The sequence below is a fragment of the Thalassophryne amazonica genome, chromosome 6 (genome assembly GCF_902500255.1).
Source record: "Thalassophryne amazonica chromosome 6, fThaAma1.1, whole genome shotgun sequence".
Classification (NCBI taxonomy): Eukaryota; Metazoa; Chordata; class Actinopteri; order Batrachoidiformes; family Batrachoididae; genus Thalassophryne; species Thalassophryne amazonica.
The window spans coordinates 129,057,086-129,083,558 of record NC_047108.1 but is presented as its reverse complement, the minus strand read 5'-3'; the positions used below and the strand labels follow the sequence as shown (position 1 = coordinate 129,083,558).

The 26,473-nt window shown below is 42.6% G+C and overlaps 1 protein-coding gene across 1 annotated transcript in view; it reads left to right on the top strand.

The window, feature by feature from the left end:
• The first annotated feature begins 1,902 nt into the window (after positions 1-1,902).
• The window catches only part of LOC117513108 (ATP-dependent RNA helicase DDX19B-like), a 36,543-nt gene continuing 11,972 nt past the window's right edge, over positions 1,903-26,473 (top strand). The window contains exons 1-2 of the mRNA XM_034173443.1: positions 1,903-1,945; positions 12,828-13,020. Coding sequence (XP_034029334.1) covers positions 1,909-1,945; positions 12,828-13,020 — 230 coding nt within the window. The 5' untranslated portion in view covers positions 1,903-1,908. The remainder of the gene's footprint in view (positions 1,946-12,827; positions 13,021-26,473) is intronic.

The window sequence follows — 26,473 nt, the reverse complement described above, 5'->3', positions numbered from 1 at the left end:
CATACAAAAGGGAAAATAAGTGCATCTTAAGTCTGGACTTGAAAGTCTCCACAGAATCTGACTGTTTTATTGATGCAGGGAGATCATTCCACAGAACAGGGGCACGATAAGAGAAAGCTCTGTGACCCACAGACTTCTCATTCACCCTAGGGACACCAAGTACGAGGGTAGGCTGAAAAGTTCTAAGGCTCACTATGATGCAGTTAATGCATTACTCCTTCATGGGGAGCCTTAGAACTCGTAGTCCTGCACCCTGAGAACACAGAGCCCTGGCCGGTACGTAGGGTTTAATTAGGTCATAAGTAAGGAGGTGCCAGCCTGTGAACAATTTTATAGGTTAGTAGCAGAACCTTAAAATGTGATCTGACTGGGACAGGAAGCCTGTGAAGAGACACCAAAATGAACATTCATGCTTCAGTGAACATTACATCTTATCTCAAGAAAAGCTGCTCATGCTCTTAATTTGCTACAGGATCTGATGAAACGCTTTGTGAAAAACTCAAATTTCACCGTGATAACTGCCAAAATTATTTGAAAAGAATCAACCACTATTCAGATCTCAGGGACAATTGAAACCAGAGTGCAGATTCTGGTCTTAAATTTCTCAGCAACCCTGAGTTTCTATTCACTTCAATAAAATATTATTTTCCTGACAGCAATAAAAAAAACTACCCAGTTTGACCTTTGACTCCTGTGAAATCACCCCTCAATCTTTTTCAGCAGCTGCCAGGACAAGAAAGAAGTTTGGATTGAAGTTACTCAAAGACTACAAATTTGCATTTGCTCTAATGAAAACCTTTATTTTCTTCAAATGAGCAGAAATGATTTTGACCTTTGACCCCAGTTAAGTGCATCTTATTTAAATCATGTGTCATCCCATAATAAGGATATAAGCAGAATTTATTTGACAAATTTTAAAGATGCGTGACCTTTACGTGACCTGTCAAACAGCTCAAAAAAAAGGCGCACAATGCAGAATTCAGGTTTTCGTTCTATGAGTTCTCATTAACCCCCCCAACGGAGTGCTAATCAGTGGACTCGGCTGATGACCAGATTGCGTCGCCTGATTGGCCAGCTCTATATCAATCATCTGGATGGGTGTGGCTGAAGGTTCTCCTCTAAAACAGGGTGGGGACATTGCGGTGCCTTCCCATGTTCCTGGTAATTTTCACAATAATCAAGGTTTCCTGTATTTATTCTAAAAACAAACAGAATTACAATGTATCAAATATAGAGACTGAAAGAATTATTAAATCTTTTCAAAACTACAGTCGAAAAGAAAAACGTACTAGCAGCTATTAAGAAGTAAACAATACTTGAATCAGTTGTCATGAATTACCGCGTTTCCCATCCAATTTTCTCTCTAAAAAAGCACATTCTCAACGTCCGAGAGTTTTTTTTTTCGGTATAACAATAATAAAATGACTGTTTTACTGCAATTCACCTCTTTTGTGAATCAGTTTCTGGTTGTTCATCTTGTAAAGGCGAGTTTTCCGTATTTTCATGAAGGCAGCATCAGTGGTGGAGTGACTCCAGCGCGAGGTCGTCGCAGGTCAGCGGAACGTTCACGAACGTCACGTGTGCTGGTGGCGAACTTTGAATTAAAAAGTGCCGTTTGATAAACAAAGTCAACGTTAATTCGTCCACAGGCTCTTTGGGGTAGAATAATTGTCGTTGAGCCAGCGGCATCACTAAAGAGCAGGTAAGTTTGAAAGATAACACCTGCTCCAACATTTCAGAAAGCCTCCAAACCCCACACACGCCAGCTAAGTGCTAGCGTTTTATCTCTCTCTCTCTCTCTCTCTATATATATATATATATATAAAACTCGTGCACGTTTACGTAGGAACTAGAGCTAAACTAAGCGTTTTCTTTTCAGCAGAGTGTTTGACACCGAAAATGGACAGAATGTTTAGTTTGGATAAGCTGAGAGAAGACATAAATGGTAAGTGTTATTACTTATATTTTGCAGTATGATTTGGTGAGCACATGAAGCCATGGTCCAGAAGTTAAAGCATTCCTCAAATTTTGAAACTTTTTAAGTTTTAGGAAAATTAATCGCTAATCCTAAACCAGTGGTTCCCATCTCTGGTCCTTCGGCACCCATAACCTGCATACTTTCCATGGCCTCCTCCTCTTCCAAAAGCTGATTAGTTTATTCAGGTGTCTGTTAGCTCTTGATTGGATGACACACCTGAATAACATGACAAAAAATAACACCCAGACTATGCTGAGGAGGATGATAAGGGACATAATGGCAGTTTAAAAATATGGAACATCCCCGGAGTACCGCAAATCAAATTAATCATCATGTATTGCCCAGCCCTAACTCAGACCATCTTGGTAAGGGACAGCTCAATCAAATAATTTACCATATCATGTGTTTTGAGGTCTTCATGGTGGTTGGCACCCAAGGTCACATTTTCAGGAATAGTCTTCTGTAAAATTTAATATTGAGAGGTGGAGACAATACCAGAAAATTATGCCTACTTTGTGGTTAAGTTCTTTACTAGCAGGAAAAAAATGCACATCACAGAACCGTTCATTGGAGTACATTACAGTGCATCTGGAAAGATTTTACAATGCTTCACTTTTTCCACATTTTATGTTACAGCCTTATTCCAAAATGGAGTAAATGTATTTTTCTCCTCAAGTTCTACTCACAACACCCCATAATGATGACATAAAAGTTTTTCTATTTTTTGAAATTTTTTGCAAAATTATTAAAAATAAAAAAACTAAGAAATCACATGTACATAAGTATTCACACCCTTTGCTCAATACTTTGTTGATGCTCCTTTGGCAGCAATTACAGCCTCAAGTCTTCTTGAATATGATGCCACAAGCTTGGTGCACCTGTCTGTGGGCAGTTTGGTCCATTCCTCTTTGCAGCACCTCTCAAGCTCCATCAGGTTGGATGTGGAGCGTCGGTGCACAGACATTTTCAGATCTCTCCAGAGATGTTCAGTCTGATTCAGGTCTGGGCTCTGGCTGGGCCACTCAAGGACATTCACAGAGTTGTCCTGAAGCCACTCCTTTGATATTGTGGCTGTGTGTTTAGGGTCATTGTCCTGCTGAAAGATGAACCGTCGCCCCAGTCTGAGGTCAACAGCGCTCTGGAGCAGGTTTTCATCCAGGATGTCTCTGTACATTGCTGCATTCATCTTTCCCTCAATCCTGACTAGTCTCCCAGTTCCTGCCACTAAAAAACATCCTCACAGCATGATGCTGCCACCACCATGCTTCACTGTAGGGATGGTGCCTGGTTTCCTTCAAACATGACGCCTTGCATTCATGCCACTTTTCACATTATGAATAGAATTTTAAGGGGGAAAAAAGGCATTTTGTTCTCTTTGGAATGAGACTGTAACATAACAAAATGTGAAAAAAGTGAAGCACCCTGAATACTTTGAGGATGCAGTGTATGTCTGGGAGGCTTTTCTTGTGGATTCATCATGGAAGATGACAACTATATAACTTTTTTTAATCAAGCAACAGAATAGTTGTAGTGTTTGATTTAATTTGCCTTGCTTGACATTGCATGACGTTTGATGTGACTGTTGTTCATGCATGTGCAGCAATGAAAATGCTCAAATGATACATATGCAAACCTGATCAACTGTTTCCTAAGTAATTTTCTTCTCTTCTTTTGCTTGCTGGTGTGCAAGCAATTTTACCTAAGCCAGCATCACCTGGCTTGATCCTACTAGACACAATACATCAGCATGATCAGGATGTACGAGGGCTGTCAATAAAGTATAGGTCCTTTTAATTTTTTCAAAAACTATATGGATTTCACTCATATGTTTTTACGTCAGACATGCTTGAACCCTCGTGCGCATGCATGAGTTTTTCCACGCCTGTCGGTGACGTCATTCGCCTGTGAGCACTCCTTGTGGGAGGAGTCGTCCAGCCCCTTGTCGGAATTCCTTTGTCTGAGAAGTTGCTGAGAGACTGGCGCTTTGTTTGATCAAAATTTTTTCTAAACCTGTGAGGCACATCGAAGTGGACACGGTTCGAAAAATTAAGCTGGTTTTCGGTGAAAATTTTAACGGCTGATGAGAGATTTTGAGGTGATACTGTCGCTTTAAGGACTTCCCACGGAGCGAGACATCGCACAGCGGTCCCAGGCGCCGTCTTCAGCCTGTTTCAAGCTGAAAACCTCCACATTTCAGGCTCTATTGATCCAGGACGTCGTGAGACAACAGAGAAGTTTCAGAAGAAGTCGGTTTCAGCATTTTATCCGGATATTCCACTGTTAAAGAAGATTTTTTTAATGAAAGACGTGCGGACGGGTCCGCGCGTCGGGACGCAGCCGGCGCGGTGCAGCGGCACAGGAAAAACACCTCCGTGTTGATAACCATTTGTAAAGTCCAGGCGGCTTTTGATGGCTTTCAGTGGAGTGAGTATATGAGAAATTGTGCTGGACATGTTCCAACTTGTCCTTAAGGCTTCCAACAGAGGTGTTTTTCCTGTGGCGGAGCGTCGCGGCGGCTGCGAGCCGACGCTGGTCTTTCATTAAAAAAATCTCCTTTAACAGTGGAATATCCGGATAAAATGCTGAAACCGACTTCTTCTGAAACTTCTCTGTTCTCTCACGACGTCCTGGATCAATAGAGCCTGAAATGTGGAGGTTTTCAGCTTGACACAGGCTGACGACGGCGCCTGGGACCGCTGCGCGACGTCTCCATATAGTTTTTGAAAAAATAAAAAGGACCTATACTTATTGACAGACCTCGTACAGTAGTGTTCAGAATAATAGTGCTATGTGACTAAAAGGATTAATCCAGGTTTTGAGTATATTTCTTATTGTTTCATGGGAAACAAGGTAATAATAGTAGTGTGGCATTAAGTCAGTGAGTTTGTCAATTTTTTGGATCAAACTGGTGTGAATCAGGTGTCCCCTATTTAAGGATGAAGCCAGCACCTGTTGAACATGCTTGTCTCTTTGAAAGCCTGAGGAAAATGGGACGTTCAAGACATTGTTCAGAAGAACAGCGTAGTTTGATTAAAAAGTTGATTGGAGAGGGGAAAAGTGGTAAGTGCTGTGACAGTTAGAAGACGCCTGTGTGAAGCTAATTTATTTGCAAGAATCTCCCGCAACGTCCCTCTGTTAAATAAAAGACGTGCAGAAGAGGTTACAGTTTGCCAAAGAACACATCAACTGGCCTAAAGAGAAATGGGGGAATATTTTGTGGACTGATGAGAGTAAAATTGTTCTTTTTGGGTCCAAGGGCCGCAGACAGTTTGTGAGATGACCCCCAAACTCTGAATTCAAGCCACAGTTCACAGTGAAGACAGTGAAGCATGGTGGTGCAAGCATCATGATATGGGCATGTTTCTCCTACTATGGTGTTGGGCCTGTATATCGCATACCAGGTATCATGGATCAGTTTGGATATGTCAAAATGCTTGAAGTCATGTTGCCTTATGCTGAAGAGGACATGCCCTTGAAATGGGTGTTTCAACAAGACAATGACCCCAAGCACACTAGTAAACCAGCAAAATCTTGGTTCCAAACCAACAAAATTAATGTTTTGGAGTGGCCTGCCCAATCCCCAGACCTAAATCCAATTGAGAACTTGTGGGGTGACATCAAAAAAGCCGTTTCTGAAGCAAAACCAAGAAATGTGAATGAATTGTGGAATGTTCACATCTTACTTACCCATCTTACTACTCATCAGTAATTGAAGAAAATAACAACCACAGGTTTCTTTTCAGCACTGTAGCCAGGCTGACAGAGTCAGAGCTCTTTAACTAGTAATGACTTCATGACTTTCTTTGCTAATAAAATTTTAACTATTAGAGAAAAAATTACTCATAACCATCCCAAAGACATATCGTTCTCTTTGGCTGCTTTCAGTGATGCCGATTGTTCTGTCTGAGTTATTTTCATTAGTTACTTCCTCCAAACCATCATGTCTATTAAACCCCATTCCTACCAATCAATCAATCAATTTTATTTATATAGCACCAAATCACAACAGTTGCCCCAAGGCGCTTTATATTGTAAGGCAAGGCCATACAATAATTACGTAAAAACCCCAATGGTCAAAACGACCCCCTGTGAGCAAGCACTTGGCGACAGTGGGAAGGAAAAACTCCCTTTTAACAGGAAGAAACCTCCAGCAGAACCAGGCTCAGGGAGGGGCAGTCTTCTGCTGGGACTGGTTGGGGCTGAGGGAGAGAACCAGGAAAAAGACATGCTGTGGAGGGGAGCAGAGATCAATCACTAATGATTAAATGCAGAGTGGGGCATACAGAGCAAAAAGAGAAAGAAACACTCAGTGCATCATGGGAACCCCCCAGCAGTCTAAGTCTATAGCAGCATAACTAAGGGATGGTTCAGGGTCACCTGATCCAGCCCTAACTATAAGCTTTAGCAAAAAGGAAAGTTTTAAGCCTAATCTTAAAAGTAGAGAGGGTGTCTGTCTCCCTGATCTGAATTGGGAGCTGGTTCCACAGGAGAGGAGCCTGAAAGCTGAAGGCTCTGCCTCCCATTCTACTCTTACAAACCCTAGGAACTACAAGTAAGCCTGCAGTCTGAGAACGAAGCGCTCTATTGGGGTGATGTGGTACTATGAGGTCCCTAAGATAAGATGGGACCTGATTATTCAAAACCTTATAAGAAGAAGAATTTTAAATTCTATTCTAGAATTAACAGGAAGCCAATGAAGAGAGGCCAATATGGGTGAGATATGCTCTCTCCTTCTAGTCCCCGTTAGTACTCTAGCTGCAGCATTTTGAATTAACTGAAGGCTTTTCAGGGAACTTTTAGGACAACCTGATAATAATGAATTACAATAGTCCAGCCTAGAGGAAATAAATGCATGAATTAGTTTTTCAGCATCACTCTGAGACAAGACGTTTCTAATTTTAGAGATATTGCATAAATGCAAAAAAGCAGCCCTACATATTTGTTTAATATGCACATTGAATGACACATCCTGATCAAAAATGACTCCAAGATTTCTCACAGTATTACTAGAGGTCAGGGTAATGCCATCCAGAGTAAGGATCTGGTTAGACACCATGTTTCTAAGATTTGTGGGGCCAAGTACAATAACTTCAGTTTAATCTGAGTTTAAAAGCAGGAAATTAGAGGTCATCCATGTCTTTCTGTCTGTAAGACAATCCTGCAGTTTAGCTAATTGGTGTGTGTCCTCTGGCTTCATGGGTAGATAAAGCTGGGTATCATCTGCGTAACAATGAAAATTTAAGCAATGCTGTCTAATAATACTGCCTAAGGGAAGCATGTATAAAGTGAATAAAATTGGTCCTAGCACAGAACCTTGTGGAACTCCATAATTAACCTTAGTCTGTGAAGAAGATTCCCCATTTACATGAACAAATTGTAATCTATTAGATAAATATGATTCAAACCACCGCAGCGCAGTGCCTTTAATACCTATGGCATGCTCTAATCTCTGTAATAACATTTTATGGTCAACAGTATCAAAAGCAGCACTGAGGTCTAACAGATCAAGCACAGAGATGAGTCCACTGTCCGAGGCCATAAGAAGATCATTTGTAACCTTCACTAATGCTGTTTCTGTACTATGATGAATTCTAAAACCTGACTGAAACTCTTCAAATAGACCATTCCTCTGCAGATGATCAGTTAGCTGTTTTACAACTACCCTTTCAAGAATTTTTGAGAGAAAAGGAAGGTTGGAGATTGGCCTATGATTAGCTAAGATAGCTGGGTCAAGTGATGGCTTTTTAAGTAATGGTTTAATTACTGCCATCTTAAAAGCCTGTGGTACATAGCCAACTAATAAAGAGACTGATCATATTTAAGATCGAAGCATTAATTAATGGTAGGGCTTCCTTGAGCAGCCTGGTCTTATCTTAGGGACCTCGTAGTACCATATCACCCCAATAGAGCGCTTCGCTCTCAGACTGCAGGCTTACTTGTAGTTCCTAGGGTTTGTAAGAGTAGAATGGGAGGCAGAGCCTTCAGCTTTCAGGCTCCTCTCCTGTTGAACCAGCTCCCAATTCAGATCAGGGAGACAGACACCCTCTCTACTTTTAAGATTAGGCTTAAAACTTTCCTTTTTGCTAAAGCTTATAGTTAGGGCTGGATCAGGTGACCCTGAACCATCCCTTAGTTATGCTGCTATAGACGTAGACTGCTGGGGGGTTCCCATGATGCACTGTTTCTTTCTCTTTTTGCTCTGTATGCACCACTCTGCATTTAATCATTAGTGATCGATCTCTGCTCCCCTCCACAGCATGTCTTTTTCCTGGTTCTCTCCCTCAGCCCCAACCAGTCCCAGCAGAAGACTGCCCCTCCCTGAGCCTGGTTCTGCTGGAGGTTTCTTCCTGTTAAAAGGGAGTTTTTCCTTCCCACTGTCGCCAAGTGCTTGCTCACAGGGGGTCGTTTTGACCGTTGGGGTTTTACATAATTATTGTATGGCCTTGCCTTACAATATAAAGCGCCTTGGGGCAACTGTTTGTTGTGATTTGGCGCTATATAAAAAAATTGATTGATTGATTGGTAGACTGGGCGAATTGGAGACTCGGCTCCGCACCGTGGAAAATTCTACAGCTAGCCAGGCCCCTGTAGTCGGTGCGGACCAAGGTAGCTTAGCCATCGTTAGTTTCCCTCTGGCAGATCCCGAGCAGCCGGGAAAGCAGGCCGACTGGGTGACTGTGAGGAGGAAGCGTAGTTCTAAACAGAAGCCCCGTGTACACCGCCAACCCGTTCACATTTCTAACAGTTTTTCCCCACTCGGCGACGCACCCGCCGAGGATCAAACTCTGGTTATTGGTGACTCTGTTTTGAGAATTGTGAAGTTAGCGACACCAGCAACCATAGTCAATTGTCTTCCGGGGGGCCACAGCAGGCGACATTGAAGGAAATTTGAAACTGCTGGGTAAGGCTAAGCGTAAATTTGGTAAGATTGTAATTCACGTCGGCAGTAATGACACCCGGTTACGCCAATCGGAGGTCACTAAAATTAACATTGAATCGGTGTGTAACTTTGCAAAAACAATGTCGGACTCTGTAGTTTTCTCTGGGCCCCTCCCCAATTGGACCGAGAGTGACATGTTTAGCCGCATGTTCTCCAAAAAATGAGGTGGGCTTCATAGATAATTGGCAAAGCTTCTGGGGAAAACCTTGTCTTGTTAGGAGAGACGGCATCCATCCCACTTTGGATGGAGCAGCTCTCATTTCTAGAAATCTGGCCAATTTTCTTAAATCCTCCAAACCGTGACTATCCAGGGTTGGGACCAGGAAGCAGAGTTGTAGTCTTACACACCTCTCTGCAGCTTCTCTCCCCCTGCCATCCCCTCATTACCCCATCCGCGTAGAGACGGTGCCTGCTCCCAGACCACCAATAACCAGCAAAAATCTATTTAAGCATAAAAATTCAAAAAGAAAAAATAATATAGCACCTTCAACTGCACCACAGACTAAAACAGTTAAATGTGGTCTATTAAACATTAGGTCTCTCTTTTCTAAGTCCCTGTTGGTAAATGATATAATAATTGATCAACATATTGATTTATTCTGCCTTACAGAAACCTGGTTACAGCAGGATGAATATGTTAGTTTAAATGAGTCAACACCCCCGAGTCACACTAACTGTCAGAATGCTCGTAGCACGGGCCGGGGCGGAGGATTAGCAGCAATCTTCCATTCCAGCTTATTAATTAATCAAAAACCCAGACAGAGCTTTAATTCATTTGAAAGCTTGACTCTTAGTCTTGTCCATCCAAATTGGACGTCCCAAAAACCAGTTTTATTTGTTATTATCTATCGTCCACCTGGTCGTTACTGTGAGTTTCTCTGTGAATTTTCAGACCTTTTGTCTGACTTAGTGCTTAGCTCAGATAAGATAATTATAGTGGGTGATTTTAACATCCACACAGATGCTGAGAATGACAGCCTCAACACTGCATTTAATCTATTATTAGACTCAATTGGCTTTGCTCAAAATGTAAATGAGTCCACCCACCACTTTACTCATATCTTAGATCTTGTTCTGACTTATGGTATGGAAATTGAAGACTTAACAGTATTCCCTGAAAACTCCCTTCTGTCTGATCATTTCTTAATAACATTTACTCTGATGGACTACCCAGCAGTGGGGAATAAGTTTCACTACACTAGAAGTCTTTCAGAAAGCACCTTCAGAATGCACTGAGTGTTTCTTTCTCTTTTTGCTCTGTATGCACCACTCTGCATTTAATCATTAGTGATTGATCTCTGCTCCCCTCCACAGCATGTCTTTTTCCTGGTTCTCTCCCTCAGCCCCAACCAGTCCCAGCAGAAGACTGCCCCTCCCTGAGCCTGGTTCTGCTGGAGGTTTCTTCCTGTTAAAAGGGAGTTTTTCCTTCCCACTGTCGCCAAGTGCTTGCTCACAGGGGGTCGTTTTGACCGTTGGGGTTTTTCTGTAATTATTGTATGGCTTTGCCTTACAATATAAAGCACCTTGGGGCAACTGTTTGTTGTGATTTGGCGCTATATAAATAAAATTGATTTAATTTGATGTTGTTAAAGAATCTTGGAGTGGAATAACAGCTGAAACGTGCCACAAGTTGGTTGACTCCATGCCTCATAGATGTGAAGAAATCATGAAAAACTGTGGTTATACAACTAAATACTAGTTTAGTGATTCACAGGATTGCTAAAAAAGCAGTTTGAACATAATAGTTTTGAGTTTGTAGCGTCAACAGCAGATGCTACTATTATTGTGAACACCCCCTTTTCTACTTTTTTTTACTAATAGCCCAATTTCATAGCCTTAAGAGTGTGCATATCATGAATGCTTGGTCTTGTTGGATTTGTGAGAATCTACTGAATCTACTGGTACCTTGTTTCCCATGTAACAATAAGAAATACAACCCCTGGCAAAAATTATGGAATCACCGTCCTCGGAGGATGTTCATTCAGTTGTTTAATTTTGTAGAAAAAAAGCAGATCGCAGACATGACACAAAACTAAAGTCATTTCAAATGGCAACTTTCTGGCTTTAAGAAACACTAAGAAATCCTGAAAAAAAAAAATTGTGGCAGTCAGTAACGGTTACTTTTTTAGACCAAGCAGAGGGAAAAAAATATGGAATCACTCAATTCTGAGGAATAAATGATGGAATCACCCTTTAAATTTTCATCCCCAAAACTAACACCTGCATCAAATCAGATCTGCTTGTTAGTCTGCATCTAAAAAGGAGTGATCACACCTTGGAGAGCTGTTGCACCAAGTGGACTGACATGAATCATGGCTCCAACACGAGAGATGTCAATTGAAACAAAGGAGAGGATTATCAAACTCTTAAAAGAGGGTAAATCATCACGCAGTGTTGCAAAAGATGTTGGTTGTTCACAGTCAGCTGTGTCTAAACTCTGGACCAAATACAAACAACGTGGGAAGGTTGTTAAAGGCAAACATACTGGTAGACCAAGGAAGACATCAAAGCGTCAAGACAGAAAACTTAAAGCAATATGTCTAAAAAATCGAAAATGCACAACAAAACAAATGAGGAACAAATGGGAGGAAACTGGCGTCAACGTCTGTGACCGAACTGTAAGAAACCGCCTAAAGGAAATGGGATTTACATACAGAAAAGCTAAACGAAAGCCATCATTAACACCTAAACAGAAAAAAACAAGGTTACAATGGGCTAAGGAAAAGCAATCGTGGACTGTGGATGACTGGATGAAAGTCATATTCAGTGATGAATCTCGAATCTGCATTGGGCAAGGTGATGATGCTGGAACTTTTGTTTGGTGCCGTTCCAATGAGATTTATAAAGATGACTGCCTGAAGAGAACATGTACATTTCCACAGTCATTGATGATATGGGGCTGCATGTCAGGTAAAGGCACTGGGGAGATGGCTGTCATTACATCATCAATAAATGCACAAGTTTACGTTGATATTTTGGACACTTTTCTTATCCCATCAATTGAAAGGATGTTTGGGGATGATGAAATCATTTTTCAAGATGATAATGCATCTTGCCATAGAGCAAAAACTGTGAAAACATTCCTTGCGAAAAGACACATAGGGTCAATGTCATGGCCTGCAAATAGTCTGGATCTTAATCCAATTGAAAATCTTTGGAAGTTGAAGAAAATGGTCCATGACAAGGCTCCAACCTGCAAAGCTGATCTGGCAACAGCAATCAGAGAAAGTTGGAGCCAGATTGATGAAGAGTACTGTTTGTCACTCATTAAGTCCGTGCCTCAGAGACTGCAAGCTGTTAGAAAAGCCAGAGGTGGTGCAACAAAATACTAGTGGTGTTGGAGCATTCTTTTGTTTTTCATGATTCCATAATTTTTTCCTCAGAATTGAGTGATTCCATTTTTTTTCCCCCTCTGCTTTGTCTAAAAAAGTGACCGTTACTGACTGCCACAATTTTTTTTTCCTGATTTCTTATAGTGTTTCTTAAAGCCAGAAAGTTGCCATTTGAAATGACTTTAGTTTAGTGTCATGTCTGTGATCTGCTTTTTTGCTACAAAATTAAACAACTGAATGAACATCCTCCGAGGCCGGTGATTCCATCATTTTTGCCAGGGGTTGTATACTCAAAACCTGGATTAATCTTTTTAGTCACATAGCACTACTATTATTCTGAAGACTACTGTATGTTTGTGTGTATTATTATATATTGTTGCTTCTCAGATACTACTTTTGTTCCTGAAACATTTTATTTTTGGTTTGGACATAAATTTGGAAAGTGATTTTCCTGGCAGTGTGTGGTAATAACTTTGAGGGATAGCATATTTCTCAAACTGTGATGTTGGATATAACATTAACTTGATGATTGTGTCCACCCCCACCCACCCCCAAATGTACAATAAACATTATGCAGGAAATATTACAGTGGGAAAGAGTGAGAAGCAAGCTTTGACATCAGAGGAAGACAAGATGGGCCTGGCAGAGCAGTCACTGCTAAATAAGTTGATCCATCACACTCTGGTGCAGAACAAAAACCAGGTGGAGGTTCTCCAGCGGGACCCCAGATCTCCTCTGTACTCTGTGAAGACTTTTGAGCAGCTGAGACTGTGAGTCTACAAGGAACACCATTTTGACTGTGACGTTCTTAATTAATGTCAATTTATTCACACGTCTGTGCTGTTATACATGCACAGTTCATCTCTGTTTTGCCGCATAGTATCAGCTCCACCACCTACATTTTTGGAAAAAACTCTGGATTATATACATTTTTGCAGAGCTGATACACATTTTGATTAAACAAGTACAGTACACACATAATCCGTACACACATCCTTCAAAAGCATTTTATCAAAGGGAAGCCAATGCACCTTTTCCCTGTTAGTGCAGCAGATAACTGAAACAATTCTTCAGCTGGTGATGCAAGCACCAAATCTTTGACTGAATGTTATGTAAAACATTAAGAATGGTGACAGAGGTCAATCTCAGTTTGTACAGGGGTCAAAAGTTAAAGTTGCTCAAATGTTATTGGTTGAACTAATGGGATTAATAAATGTAATAGTTTTGACTGAATGTTTGCTTTCCAAAAAAAAGTAAGTCCCTTCAGCTGCTCCCTTATTTGCACTCGGGGTCGCCACAGCAAATCCAAGGTGGATCTGCATGTTGAATTGGAACAGATTTTACGCTGGATGCCCTTCCTGACTCAACTCCACATTACATGGAGAAATGTGGCAGGGGTGGGATTTGAACCCGGAACCTTCTGCACTGAAACCAAGTGCATTAACCACTTGGCCACCACCCCTGCGTTTGCTTTCCAAAGTACAGGTTAAATAATGTCAACGTCCATTGGATTCTGTAACATGTGATATATGTTACCCTATAACATGATAACTAAACATGACATATGGTGCAAATTTCTCTTAAAACCCTTTTAACTCAACCAATAATTTGCATCACATTTTACCAAAATTGAAGCAACCCCTGTACAAACTGAAATTGACCTTTGCCACCAGTCTCGCTGTTTTTACCACATAACTCATACATAGTCCAAACTATACCTTTTTGGAATCCATACGATCAGACAAATAATGTGGTATAGTTGTCAATATGATTGGAGCATTTTAAAATTGACCCATGTGTAATTCCTCAATTGACCCCTACCTGGCAGCCAATTGAAAATTCAAGTGGCCCATCTGTTTTTTGTTTGTTCTCCCCCCCCCAGAGTAATGTCTCTGGAGTATTTGTGCCAGATTTGGTGCTTGCATCACCATTTGAAGGATTTCTCTGTAAATATTCTCTCTGCTGCACTATGTGCTAGAATAAGCACAATATGAATGCATTCCTCTGAAATACATTTAAATAAAAAACAGATACCATGCAGACATTTGAAAATAACATAAGAATTGTAGTCAGTATCACTCAGATCTAGGATGTACGTGTGGGACTGACCACATCTACTCGTAGGACAAATTGTTCTCAGAGTCCCAGAGAGATTTAATAAGGAACAGGAAGGGGGAAAAAAACTGCAATGAAACATTGCCAGGATTTGTCAGAAACATATGTATACTGCTCAAAAAAAAAAATGAAAGCAACATTTTTACAGCATCAAGTCTATTCAATTTCTGGACATCTTGATCTGGTCAGTTAAATAGCAGAGGGAGTTGTTAATCAATTACAGCTGCTTTGGTGTTAATGACATAATTAACAAGTGCACTAGAGGAGCAGCAATGAAACAACACCCAAAACAGGAATGGTTTTACAGGCAGAAGCCACTGACATTTTTTTCTTTCATCTTTTCTGAGTGACATTTCACTACTTTTCCATTTGGCCAGAGTCCATGTCAGTACTGGTAGCATGGTGCGGTACCTGCACCCCAGACAGGTTCCACAGGTAGTTCAACTCCTCCAGGATGGCACATCAATATGCGCCATTGCCAGAAGGTTTACTGTGTCTACCAGCACAGTCTCAAGAGCATGGAGGAGATTCTAGGAGAGCTGGACAGGGCCATAGAAGGTCCTTAATTTTTCACCAGGACTGGTATCTGCTCCTTGTGCAAGGAGCAACAGGATGAGCACTGCCAGAGTCCTACAAAATGACCTCCAGCAGGCCACTGGTGTGAATGTCTGTCCAAACAATCAGAAACAGACTTTATGAGGGTAGCCTGATGGCCCACCATCCTGTAGTGGGCCCTGTGCTCACTGTTGGGCACCATGGAACACGATTGCCATTTGCCAAAGAACACCAGAATTGGCAGGTCCACTCCTGGCACTCTGTGTTTTTCACACATGAGAGCAGATTCAACCTGAGCACATGTGACATAGTGAAAGGGTTTGGAGATGCTCTGGAGAGTGTTATGCTGTCTGCAGCATCATTCAGCATGACCGGTTTAATGGTGGGTCAGCGATGGTCTGGTGAGGCATATCCCTGGATGGATGCCCAGACCTCTATTGGCTAGACAACGGCACCCTAACTGCTATTAGATATCTGGATGAAACCCTTGGACCTGTTGTCAGACCCTACACTGGTGCAGTGGGTGCTAGGTTCCTCCTGGTGCATGTAACAATGCCCGGCCTCATGTGGCAAGAGTATGCAGGCAGTTCCTGGAGAATGAAGGAATTGATACCATTGTCTGGCCCCCACACTTCCTTTGGGACATTGTTTTGGTCAGGCATGCGTACAAGCGTGTGGGGGCCACACAAACTACTGAGTACCATTTTGACTTGCTGCAATGAAATTTTGGCAAAATGGACAAGTGTGCTGCATCAGTGCTTTTCTTTTGATTTTTGGAGTGTCTTTGAAATCAGCCCTCTGTAGGTTGACATTTTTCATTTCCATCAAATGTTGTGGCGTGCTTTTGTTCCTAACACATTACCCAGTCCATATCCTCATTGAGATCTGATTTGTTTTCAAAGTGTTCCTTTGAATTTTTTGAGCTTGTGTGTATTTGGCCAAACCCAAACACCAGCAGAGAAAGGACCAACACAGTAAGCGCAGCTCCATGTCTTGAAGAAATGGACGGGAAGAGAGTGGGAGACGAGCCACTGTGTTGTGTGTGTGTGTGTGTGTTGTGTGTGTGTGTGTGTGTGTGTGTGTGTGTGTGAGCGCACACACACAACACTTTTCCCCTCTGTTTTGTCACACTGGTAGGGAATTGAGGAGGAACATTTAACAGGAGTAATGTTATTACTTTGTGCTCACAATAGAACTATATATAGACTCATTTAATGCTGGTAAAGAACTACACACGAAGTGATTCCCCCCCCCCCCCCCCCCCCCCGGCAATTGTTCTCTGGAATTTAATATATTACTGTTAAGCAAATTAAATAGAAGTAATTTTATCTATCAAACACAATGCATTTACTTGAAATTGTATGTAATTCACACAATTTTTTTTATTTTTTTTTATTTTATGCCCATGGCCCTCCAATCAGATTAATTTATAACTTAAAGAATTGGGCACCTCCTGTTTTTATGGGTGGAAAAAAAATAAAACCAGCTTGATAAAATCTCATGAACATCTATTACAAGTACTACAAAAATCAAAACAATTTCCATGAAATATGCATGATTCTTAATACATCATCCATTTTCTTCTGCTTCATCCAAGATCGGGTCGCTGGGGCAGCAGCTGAAGCAAAGGGGCCCAGACCTCCCAATCCACACACACCTCCCCCAGCTCCTCCGGGGGAACCCCGAGGTGTTCCCAAGCCAGCTGCAAGATGTAGTCCCTTCAGCGTGTCCTGGGTCTTCCCCGGGTCCTCCTCTCAATGGGATGTGCCCGGAACACCTCTCCAGCGAGGCATCCAGGGGGCATCCAATAAAGATGCCCGAGCCACCTCAGCTGGCTCCTTTCGACGTGGAGGAGCAGCGGCTCGACTCCGAGCTCCTCCCGAGTGACCGAGCTCCTCACCCTATCTCTAAGGGAGCGCCCAGCCACCCTGCGGAGGAAACTCATCTCGGCCGCTTGTACTCGCGATCTTGTTCTTTCGGTCATGAGCCAAATCTCATGACCATAGGTGAGGATCGGAACGTAGATCGATCGGTGAATTGAGACCTTTGCCCCCCTACTCAGCTCTCTCTTCGCCATGACGGTCCGATACAGCGACCGCATCACTGCAGACGCTGCACCAATCCGTCTATCGTCTCACGCTCCATCCATCCCTCACTCGTGAACAAGCCCCCAAGATACTTAAACTCCACCAACCTGAAGAGGGCAAAGCACCTTTTTCTGGTCGAGAACCATGGCCTCGGATTTGGAGGTGCTGATTTTCATCCCGGACGCTTCACACTCGGCTGCAAACCGCCCCAGTGCACGCTGAAGGTCCTGATTTGACGAAGCCAACAGAACCACATCATCCACAACCAGCAGAGACAGGATTCTGTGGTTCCCAAACCGGACCCCATCTGTCCATAATGGTAATGAACAGAACCGGTGACAAAGGGCAGCCCTGGTGGAGGCCAACGTGCACTGGAAACAGGCTTGACTTACTACCGGCAATGCGAACCAAGCTCCTGCTGTGTCGTACAGGGACCGAATAGCCCTTAACAAAGGACCCCTTACTCCCGGAGCACCCCCCACAGGGCGCCTCGAGGGACACGGTCGAATGCCTTCTCCAGATCCACAAAACACATGTGGACTGGTTGGTCGAACTCCCATGAACCATCAATCAACTCAATCAATCAACTTTTTTCTTATATAGCGCCAAATCACAACAAACAGTTGCCCCAAGGCGCTCCATATTGTAAGGCAAGGCCATACAATAATTATGAAAAACCCCAACGGTCAAAACGACCCCCTATGAGCAAGCACTTGGCCACAGTGGGAAGGAAAAACTCCCTTTTAACAGGAAGAAACCTCCAGCAGAACCAGGCTCAGAGAGGGGCAGTCTTCTGCTGAGACTGGTTGGGGCTGAGGGAAAGAACCAGGAAAAAGACATGCCGAGAAGGGGGGCAGAGATCGATCACTAATGATTAAATGCAGAGTGATGCATACGGAGCAAAAAGAGAAAGAAACAGTGCATCATGGGAACCCCCCCACAGTCTACGTCTAAAGCAACATAACCAAGGGATGGTCCAGGGTCACCCGATCCAGCCCTAACTATAAGCCTTAGCGAAAAGGAAAGTTTTAAGCCTAATCTTAAAAGTAGAGAGGGTATCTGTCTCCCTGATCTGAATTGGGAGCTGGTTCCACAGGAGAGGAGCCTGAAAGCTGAAGGCTCTGCCTCCCATTCTACTCTTACAAACCCTAGGAACCACAAGTAAGCCCGCAGTCTGAGAGCGAAGCGCTCTAATGGGGTAATATGGTACTACGAGGTCCCTAAGATAAGATGGGACCTGATTATTCAAAACCTTATAAGTAAGAAGAAGAATTTTAAATTCTATTCTAGAATTAACAGGAAGCCAATGAAGAGAGGCCAACACGGGTGAGATATGCTCTCTCCTGCTAGTCCCCGTCAGTACTCTAGCTGCAGCATTCTGAACCAACTGAAGGCTTTTTAGGGAACTTTTAGGACAACCTGATAATAATGAATTACAATAGTCCAGCCTAGAGGAAATAAATGCATGAATTAGTTTTTCAGCATCACTCTGAGACAAGACCTTTCTGATTTTAGAGATATTGCGTAAATGCAAAAAGGCAGTCCTACATATTTGTTTAATATGCGCTTTGAATGACATATCCTGATCAAAAATGACTCCAAGATTTCTCACAGTATTACTAGAGATCAGGGAAATGCCATCCAGAGTAACGATCTGGTTAGACACCATGCTTCTAAGATTTGTGGGGCCAAGTACAATAACTTCAGTTTTATCTGAGTTTAAAAGCAGGAAATTAGAGGTCATCCATGTCTTTATGTCTGTAAGACAATCCTGCAGTTTAGCTAATTGGTGTGTATCCTCTGGCTTCATGGATAGATAAAGCTGGGTATCATCTGCGTAACAATGAAAATTTAAGCAATACCGTCTAATAATACTGCCTAAGGGAAGCATGTATAAAGTTAATAAAATTGGTCCTAGCACAGACCCTTGTGGAACTCCATAATTAACTTTAGTCTGTGAAGAAGATTCCCCATTTACATGAACAAACTGTAATCTATTAGACAAATATGATTCAAACCACCGCAGCGCAGTGCCCTTAATACCTATGACATGCTCTAATCTCTGTAATAAAATTTTATGGTCAACAGTATCAAAAGCAGCACTGAGGTCCAACAGAACAAGCACAGAGATAAGTCCACTGTCCGAGGCCATAAGAAGATCATTTGTAACCTTCACTAATGCTGTTTCTGTACTATGATGAATTCTAAAACCTGACTGAAACTCTTCAAATAGACCATTCCTCTGCAGGTGATCAGTTAGCTGTTTTACAACTACCCTCTCAAGAATCTTTGAGAGAAAAGGAAGGTTGGAGATTGGCCTATAATTAGCTAAGATAGCTGGGTCAAGTGATGGCTTTTTAAGTAATGGTTTAATTACTGCCACCTTAAAGGCCTGTGGTACATAACCAACTAACAAAGATAGATTGATCATATTTAAGATTGAAGCATTAAATAATGGTAGGACTTCCTTGAGCAGCCTGGCAGGAATGGGGTCTAATAAACATGTTGATGGTTTGGATGAAGTAACTAATGAAAATAACTCAGAGAGAACAATCGGAGAGAAAGAGTCTAACCAAATACCAGCATCACTGAAAGCAGCCAAAGATAACGATACATCTTTGGGATGGTTATGAGTAATTTTTTCTCTAATAGTCAAAATTTTGTTAGCAAAGAAAGTCATGAAGTCATTACTAGTTAAAGTTAATGGAATACTCAGCTCAATAGAGCTCTGACTCTTTGTCAGCCTGGCTACAGTGCTGAAAAGAAACCTGGGGTTGTTCTTATTTTCTTCAATTAGTGATGAGTAGAAAGATGTCCTAGCTTTACGGAGGGCTTTTTTTATAGAGCAACAAACTCTTTTTCCAGGCTAAGTGAAGATCTTCTAAATTAGTGAGACGCCATTTCCTCTCCAACTTACGGGTTATCTGCTTTAAGCTACGAGTTTGTGAGTTATACCACGGAGTCAGACACTTCTGATTTAAAGCTCTCTTTTTCAGAGGAGCTACAGCATCCAAAGTTGTCTTCAATGAGGATGTAAACTATTGACGAGATACTCTAACTCCCTTACAGAGTTTAGGTAGCTACTCTGCTCTGTGTTGGTATATGACATTAGAGAACATAAAGAAGGAATCATATCCTTAAACCTAGTTACAGCGCTTTCTGAAAGACTTCTAGTGTAATGAAACTTATTCCCCACTGCAGGGTAGTCCAACAGGGTAAATGTAAATGTTATTAAAAAATGATCAGACAGAAGGGAGTTTTCAGGGAATACTGTTAAGTCTTCTATTTCCATACCATAAGTCAGAACAAGATCTAAGATATGATTAAAGTGGTGGGTGGACTCATTTACTTTTTGAGCAAAGCCGATAGTCTAATAATAGATTAAATGCAGTGTTGAGGCTGTCATTCTCAGCATCTGTGTGGATGTTAAAATCGCCCACTATAATTATCTTATCTGAGCTAAGCACTAAGTCAAACAAAAGGTCTGAAAATTCACAGAGAAACTCACAGTAACGACCAGGTGGACGATAGATAATAACAAATAAAACTGTTATTTGGGACTTCCAATTTGGATGGACAAGACTAAGAGACAAGCTTTCAAATGAATTAAAGCTCTGTCTAGGTTTTTGATTAATTAATAGGCTGGAATGGAGATTGCTGCTAATCCTCCACCCCGGCCCGTGCTACGAGCATTCTGACAGTTAGTGTGACTCGGGGGTGTTGACTCATTTAAACTAACATATTCATCCTGCTGTAACCAGGTTTCTGTTAGGCAGAATAAATCAATACGTTGATCAATTATTATATCATTTACCAACAGGGACTTAGAAGAGAGAGACCTAATGTTTAATAGACCACATTTAACTGTTTTAGTCTGTGGTGCAATTGAAGGTGCTATATTATTTTTTCTTTTTGAATTTTTATGCTTAAATAGATTTTTGCTGGTTATTGGTGGTCTGGGAGCAGGCACCGTCTCTACGGGGATGGGGTAATGAGGGGATGGCAGGGGGAGAGAGCTGCAGAGAGGTGTATAAGACCACAGCTCTGCCTCCTGGTCCCAACGCTAGACAGTCACATCAAGCACCCAATGGAGGGTGTAGAGCTGGTCCAGTGTGCCGCAACCAGGATGAAAACCACACTGCTCCTCGTGAATCCAAGGTTCGACTGTCGGTCGAATTCTCCTCTCCAGTACTCTGAAATAGACCTTACCGGGGAGGCTGAGGAGTATGAGTCCCCTGTAGTTGGAACACACCCTCCAGTCCCCCTTCTTAAACAGAGGGACCACCACCCCGGTCTGCCAATCCAGAGGCACTGTCCCCGACCGCCACGCGATGTTGCAGAGACATGTCAACAAAGACAGTCCCACAACGTCCGGAGACTTAAGGTACTCAGGATGGATTTCATCCACCTCAGGAGCCTTGCCACCGAAGAGCTTTCTGACCACCTCGGTAATTTCGGCCTGGGTGATGGATGAGTCTGCATCTGAGTCCCCAGTCTCTGCTTCCTCTTCGAAAGACATGACGATGGGATTGAGGAGATCCTCGAAGTATTCCTTCCACAGCCGGACAACATCCCCAGTCAGGGTTAACAGCTCCCCACCTGCACCGTAGACGGTGTTGGTGGAGAGCTGCTTCCGCCTCTGGAGGCATGGGACAGTTTGCCAGAATGCTAACTGATCATCTGCAGAGGAATGGTCTATTTGAAGAGTTTCAGTCAGGTTTTAGAATTCATCATAGTACAGAAACAGCATTAGTGAAGGTTACAAATGATCTTCTTATGGCCTCGGACAGTGGACTCATCTCTGTGCTTGTTCTGTTAGACCTCAGTGCTGCTTTTGATACTGTTGACCATAAAATTTTATTACAGAGATTAGAGCATGCCATAGGTATTAAAGGCACTGTGCTGCGGTGGTTTGAATCATATTTGTCTAATAGATTACAATTTGTTCATGTAAATGGGGAATCTTCTTCACAGACTAAAGTTAATTATGGAGTTCCATAAGGTTCTGTGCTAGGACCAATTTTATTCACTTTATACATGCTTCCCTTAGGCAGTATTATTAGACGGTATTGCTTAAATTTTCATTGTTACGCAGATGATACCCAGCTTTATCTATCCATGAAGCCAGAGGACACACACCAATTAGCTAAACTGCAGGATTGTCTTACAGACATAAAGACATGGATGACCTCTAATTTCCTGCTTTTAAACTCAGATAAAACTGAAGTTATTGTACTTGGCCCCACAAATCTTAGAAACATGGTGTCTAACCAGATCCTTACTCTGGATGGCATTTCCCTGACCTCTAGTAATACTGTGAGAAATCTTGGAGTCATTTTTGATCAGGATATGTCATTCAAAGCACATATTAAACAAATATGTAGGACTGCTTTTTTGCATTTACGCAATATCTCTAAAATTAGAAAGATGTCTGAGTGATGCTGAAAAACTAATTCATGCATTTATTTCCTCTAGGCTGGACTATTGTAATTCATTATTATCAGGTTGTCCTAAAAGTTCCCTAAAAAGCCTTCAGTTAATTCAAAATGCTGCAGCTAGAGTACTGACGGGGACTAGAAGGAGAGAGCATATCTCACCCATATTGGCCTCTCTTCATTGGCTTCCTGTTAATTCTAGAATAGAATTTAAAATTCTTCTTCTTACTTGTAAGGTTTTGAATAATCAGGTCCCATCTTATCTTGGGGACCTCGTAGTACCATATCACCCCAATAGAGCGCTTCGCTCTCAGACTGCAGGCTTACTTGTAGTTCCTAGGGTTTGTAAGAGTAGAATGGGAGGCAGAACCTTCAGCTTTCAGGCTCCTCTCCTGTGGAACCAGCTCCCAATTCAGATCAGGGAGACAGACACCCTCTCTACTTTTAAGATTAGGCTTAAAACTTTCCTTTTTGCTAAAGCTTATAGTTAGGGCTGGATCAGGTGACCCTGAACCATCCCTTAGTTATGCTGCTATAGACGTAGACTGCTGGGGGCTTCCCATGATGCACTGTTTCTTTCTCTTTTTGCTCTGTATGCACCATTCTGCATTTAATCATTAGTGATCGATCTCTGCTCCCCTCCACAACATGTCTTTTTCCTGGTTCTCTCCCTCAGCCCCAACCAGTCCCAGCAGAAGACTGCCCCTCCCTGAGCCTGGTTCTGCTGGAGGTTTCTTCCTGTTAAAAGGGAGATTTTCCTTCCCACTGTAGCCAAGTGCTTGCTCACAGGGGGTCGTTTTGACCATTGGGGTTTTACATAATTATTGTATGGCCTTGCCTTACAATATAAAGCGCCTTGGGGCAACTGTTTGTTGTGATTTGGCGCTATATAAAAAAAAAATTTGATTGATTGATTTATCTGTTCATTTGGAGACACTTTGCTGTACAGATATTCAGGCCTCGCAATGGGGAACCAGACGATGTAACGTTTTTGTTTAAATCTTTATGCCTCCACATGGGAGCATCAATGGATGTGTAACAGTTTTAATAATAAAGCCTCCACATGTGGGCACCGTAAATATGTAACTTTATTTAATAAAATAATTTATAACTGAATTGTGCTCACAAGGAGCACCATTAGATGTATCACTTTATAGTGAATAAGTAATTAAACTCCCAAATTGAATGAGATTGGACTAGGCCCAACGTAATGGGTCACCAAAATAATAAATTTAGGGTTTAATACTTATTATTTAATCAGTAATAAGGTCACCAACTATTTTTAATTTTATATAGCATAGGTAATATAATTTAAACATTAATTCATCAGTCTCAAATGAATTAATCCGTCTCGACTTAATTTAATCAGTCTCTGATTTGAAAGTCATGAATTCTCACGATACAGTTGACCAAGAGTTTCCTTCTGTACACAAAATAAGCCACAGCAGAAAATATTTACAATTTATACAAGAAATGAACATTTTACTGGCATTTTCTGGACAGTGATCGGAAATAGGTTCGTTCATGGAAACAATTTTCTTACTCACTCATGAGACATTGGAAGAAATAGAGAGAAAGCTTAAAACATTAAGAAATTGTGGTTAACTCAAGGAAAAAGGGGTTAACTCAGAGGTGTCCCCAAGTGATTCCAGGGCTTGTGTTGGCTGGCTTCGCCGACGGCTGCTACCATTCGGGTTTGAAATCCGCTCCGTTGTCAGCTTGCAGGAACCCAGAGGTAGAAAGTGTTTGTTGAAAATGGGGTCTGGTAGCTTTAAAAATTGTTAAAGCCAAGTTACAGTCTTTGTGAATTTAGAAAAAAGTAAAACTTTAAGAGCGCTGAAAGATTATATTGAAAAGGAAAAATCGCTTTTCTGTAAATTCGCTCTTAATTTGCAAAGCTCAGCTCGGAAGTTCTCTTAAATTCAAATAGACTTGACGCATCTTAAAGCGTCGGGTTAAAACTTTGTCAAAAGGAAAGAATGAATGCCACGTGGTAGCTTAGCAACAGGCCCTTGGCCCAAAATAAAATTTAAGCGTTTACAAAGAAGAAAGAGAAGAGCGGCAGAGAGAGCTTGGAGAAGAGAGAGCGGCAAGACTGTTCTAACTTTTAAAGGGGGACTGACGTTGCCAAACTCCGCCCATTTAGGGTGTGTGTAATCTCACAAAAAGCTTCATGTCTTCCAAAAGAGGGCAGACAGAAATGATTCAACTATTTAAACACATTAATTAATTTGAAATGGTATTTGTTCTCAGACACTCAAATGGACACCATTAATAGACACTTAAACACTCCATTTGGTTAAAACAGAATACTTCATCATGTTGACACTGCAAAAAGATCACTTAAACATACATCAGTTAAAATGAGCACGTCGTCAAACTGGAATGATTACATGCAAAGCATTTTGTTTGAATAATAAATGCAAACAACATAAGTATTTCAACCCAAGGTCTTGTCTGCTTTAAACAAAGAAAGTAGTTAGTTGTGGAGACTCAAAAATTTATGGCCCCATCTTGTCGTGGGGGACGTTTTTGCAGTCTTGAGAGGTTCCTGCCTTAGTTTGATCATAAAGTGTGGGTTTTCCTGGCCTGGAGAAACTGAAATTCTGACATGAAGCCATTATAATGTCATGTAATTCTTAATGGCAGAAAATTCACTGATTTTTAAAAACGAAGGCTTCTCTTTGAAGAACTTTGAATTATGGCTTTGTTTTTCCCTCTGTGAAGCAGTGTTGGACCATAGGGGGACGTCTCCAAAACTTATCTGAAGGTTTCCAGATGACTTAGGAGTTTCTCAACTGGGGTGGAAATGCAGTCTCTGTCTCCAGTTGCATTCAGGTTTTTGTGGCATTAATGTATTTTATTTAATTAGGCAAATCGAGGCCATGGCGCTACATTCTTCAGCTTGACGGCATCCCTTACGTCCGGTGTCCACCACCGGGTTCGGCGATTTGCCACCACGACCCTGCGAACACAGCTATGAGCGGCTGCATCGACAATGGAGGTGGAGAACAAGGTCCACTCGGACTCCATTTCTCCAACCTCCCCCGGGATCTGGGAGAAGCTCTCCCGGAGGTGGGAGTTGAAGACCTCGTTGACAGAGGGTTCCGCCAGTCATTCCCAGCAGACCCTCACGATACGTTTGTGCCTGCCAGGTCTGACCGGCTTCCTCCACTCCCAGCGGATCAACTCACCACCAGGTGGTGATCGGTCAACAGCTCAGCCCCTCTTCACCTGAGTGTCCGAAACACGTGGCTGAAGGTCAGATGATACGACTACGAAGTCGATCATCGACCTCCGGCTCAGGGTATCCTGGTGCCACCTTTGTGCTCGAACATGGTGTTTGTGATGGACAAGCTGTTGCTAGCACAGAAGTCCAACAATTGAACACCACTCGGGTTCACATCGGGGAGGCTGTGCTTCCCGATCACCCCCCCTCCAGGTCTCACTGTCACCACCCACGTGGGCGTTGAAGTCCCCCAGAAGAACAATGGAGTCCCCAGTCAGAGCACTATCTAGTACCCCTCCCAGGGACTCCAAGAAGCTCGGGTGCCCTGCACTACCACTCGGCCCGTAGGCCGAGACAACAGTGAGAGACCTGTCCCCGACCCGAAGGCATAGGTACACAACCCTCTCGTTCACTGGGGTGACCTCCAACACATGGCGACTGAGCTGGGGCGCAGTGAGCAATGCTACTCCCGACTGCCGCCTCTCCCCGTGGGCAACGCCAGAAAAGTAGAGCGCCCAGCTCCTCTCCAGGAGTTGGGTACCAAAGCCCAAGCTCGGTGTGCAGGTGAGCCTGACTATCTGTAGTCGGTATCTCTCAACCTCCCTCACAAGCTCAGGCTCCTTCCCCCCCAGCGAGGTGACATTTCACGTCCCGACAGCCAGAGGCGGTCTGCCGGGCCACCCGCCCCCGACCGCCACCCAGTCCTCTCTGCACCCGACCCCCATGGCCCCCTCTGCAGGTGGTAAACCCACAGGAAGGCAGGCCCACGTTGCTCTTTCGGGCTGGGCCCGGCCGGGCCCTG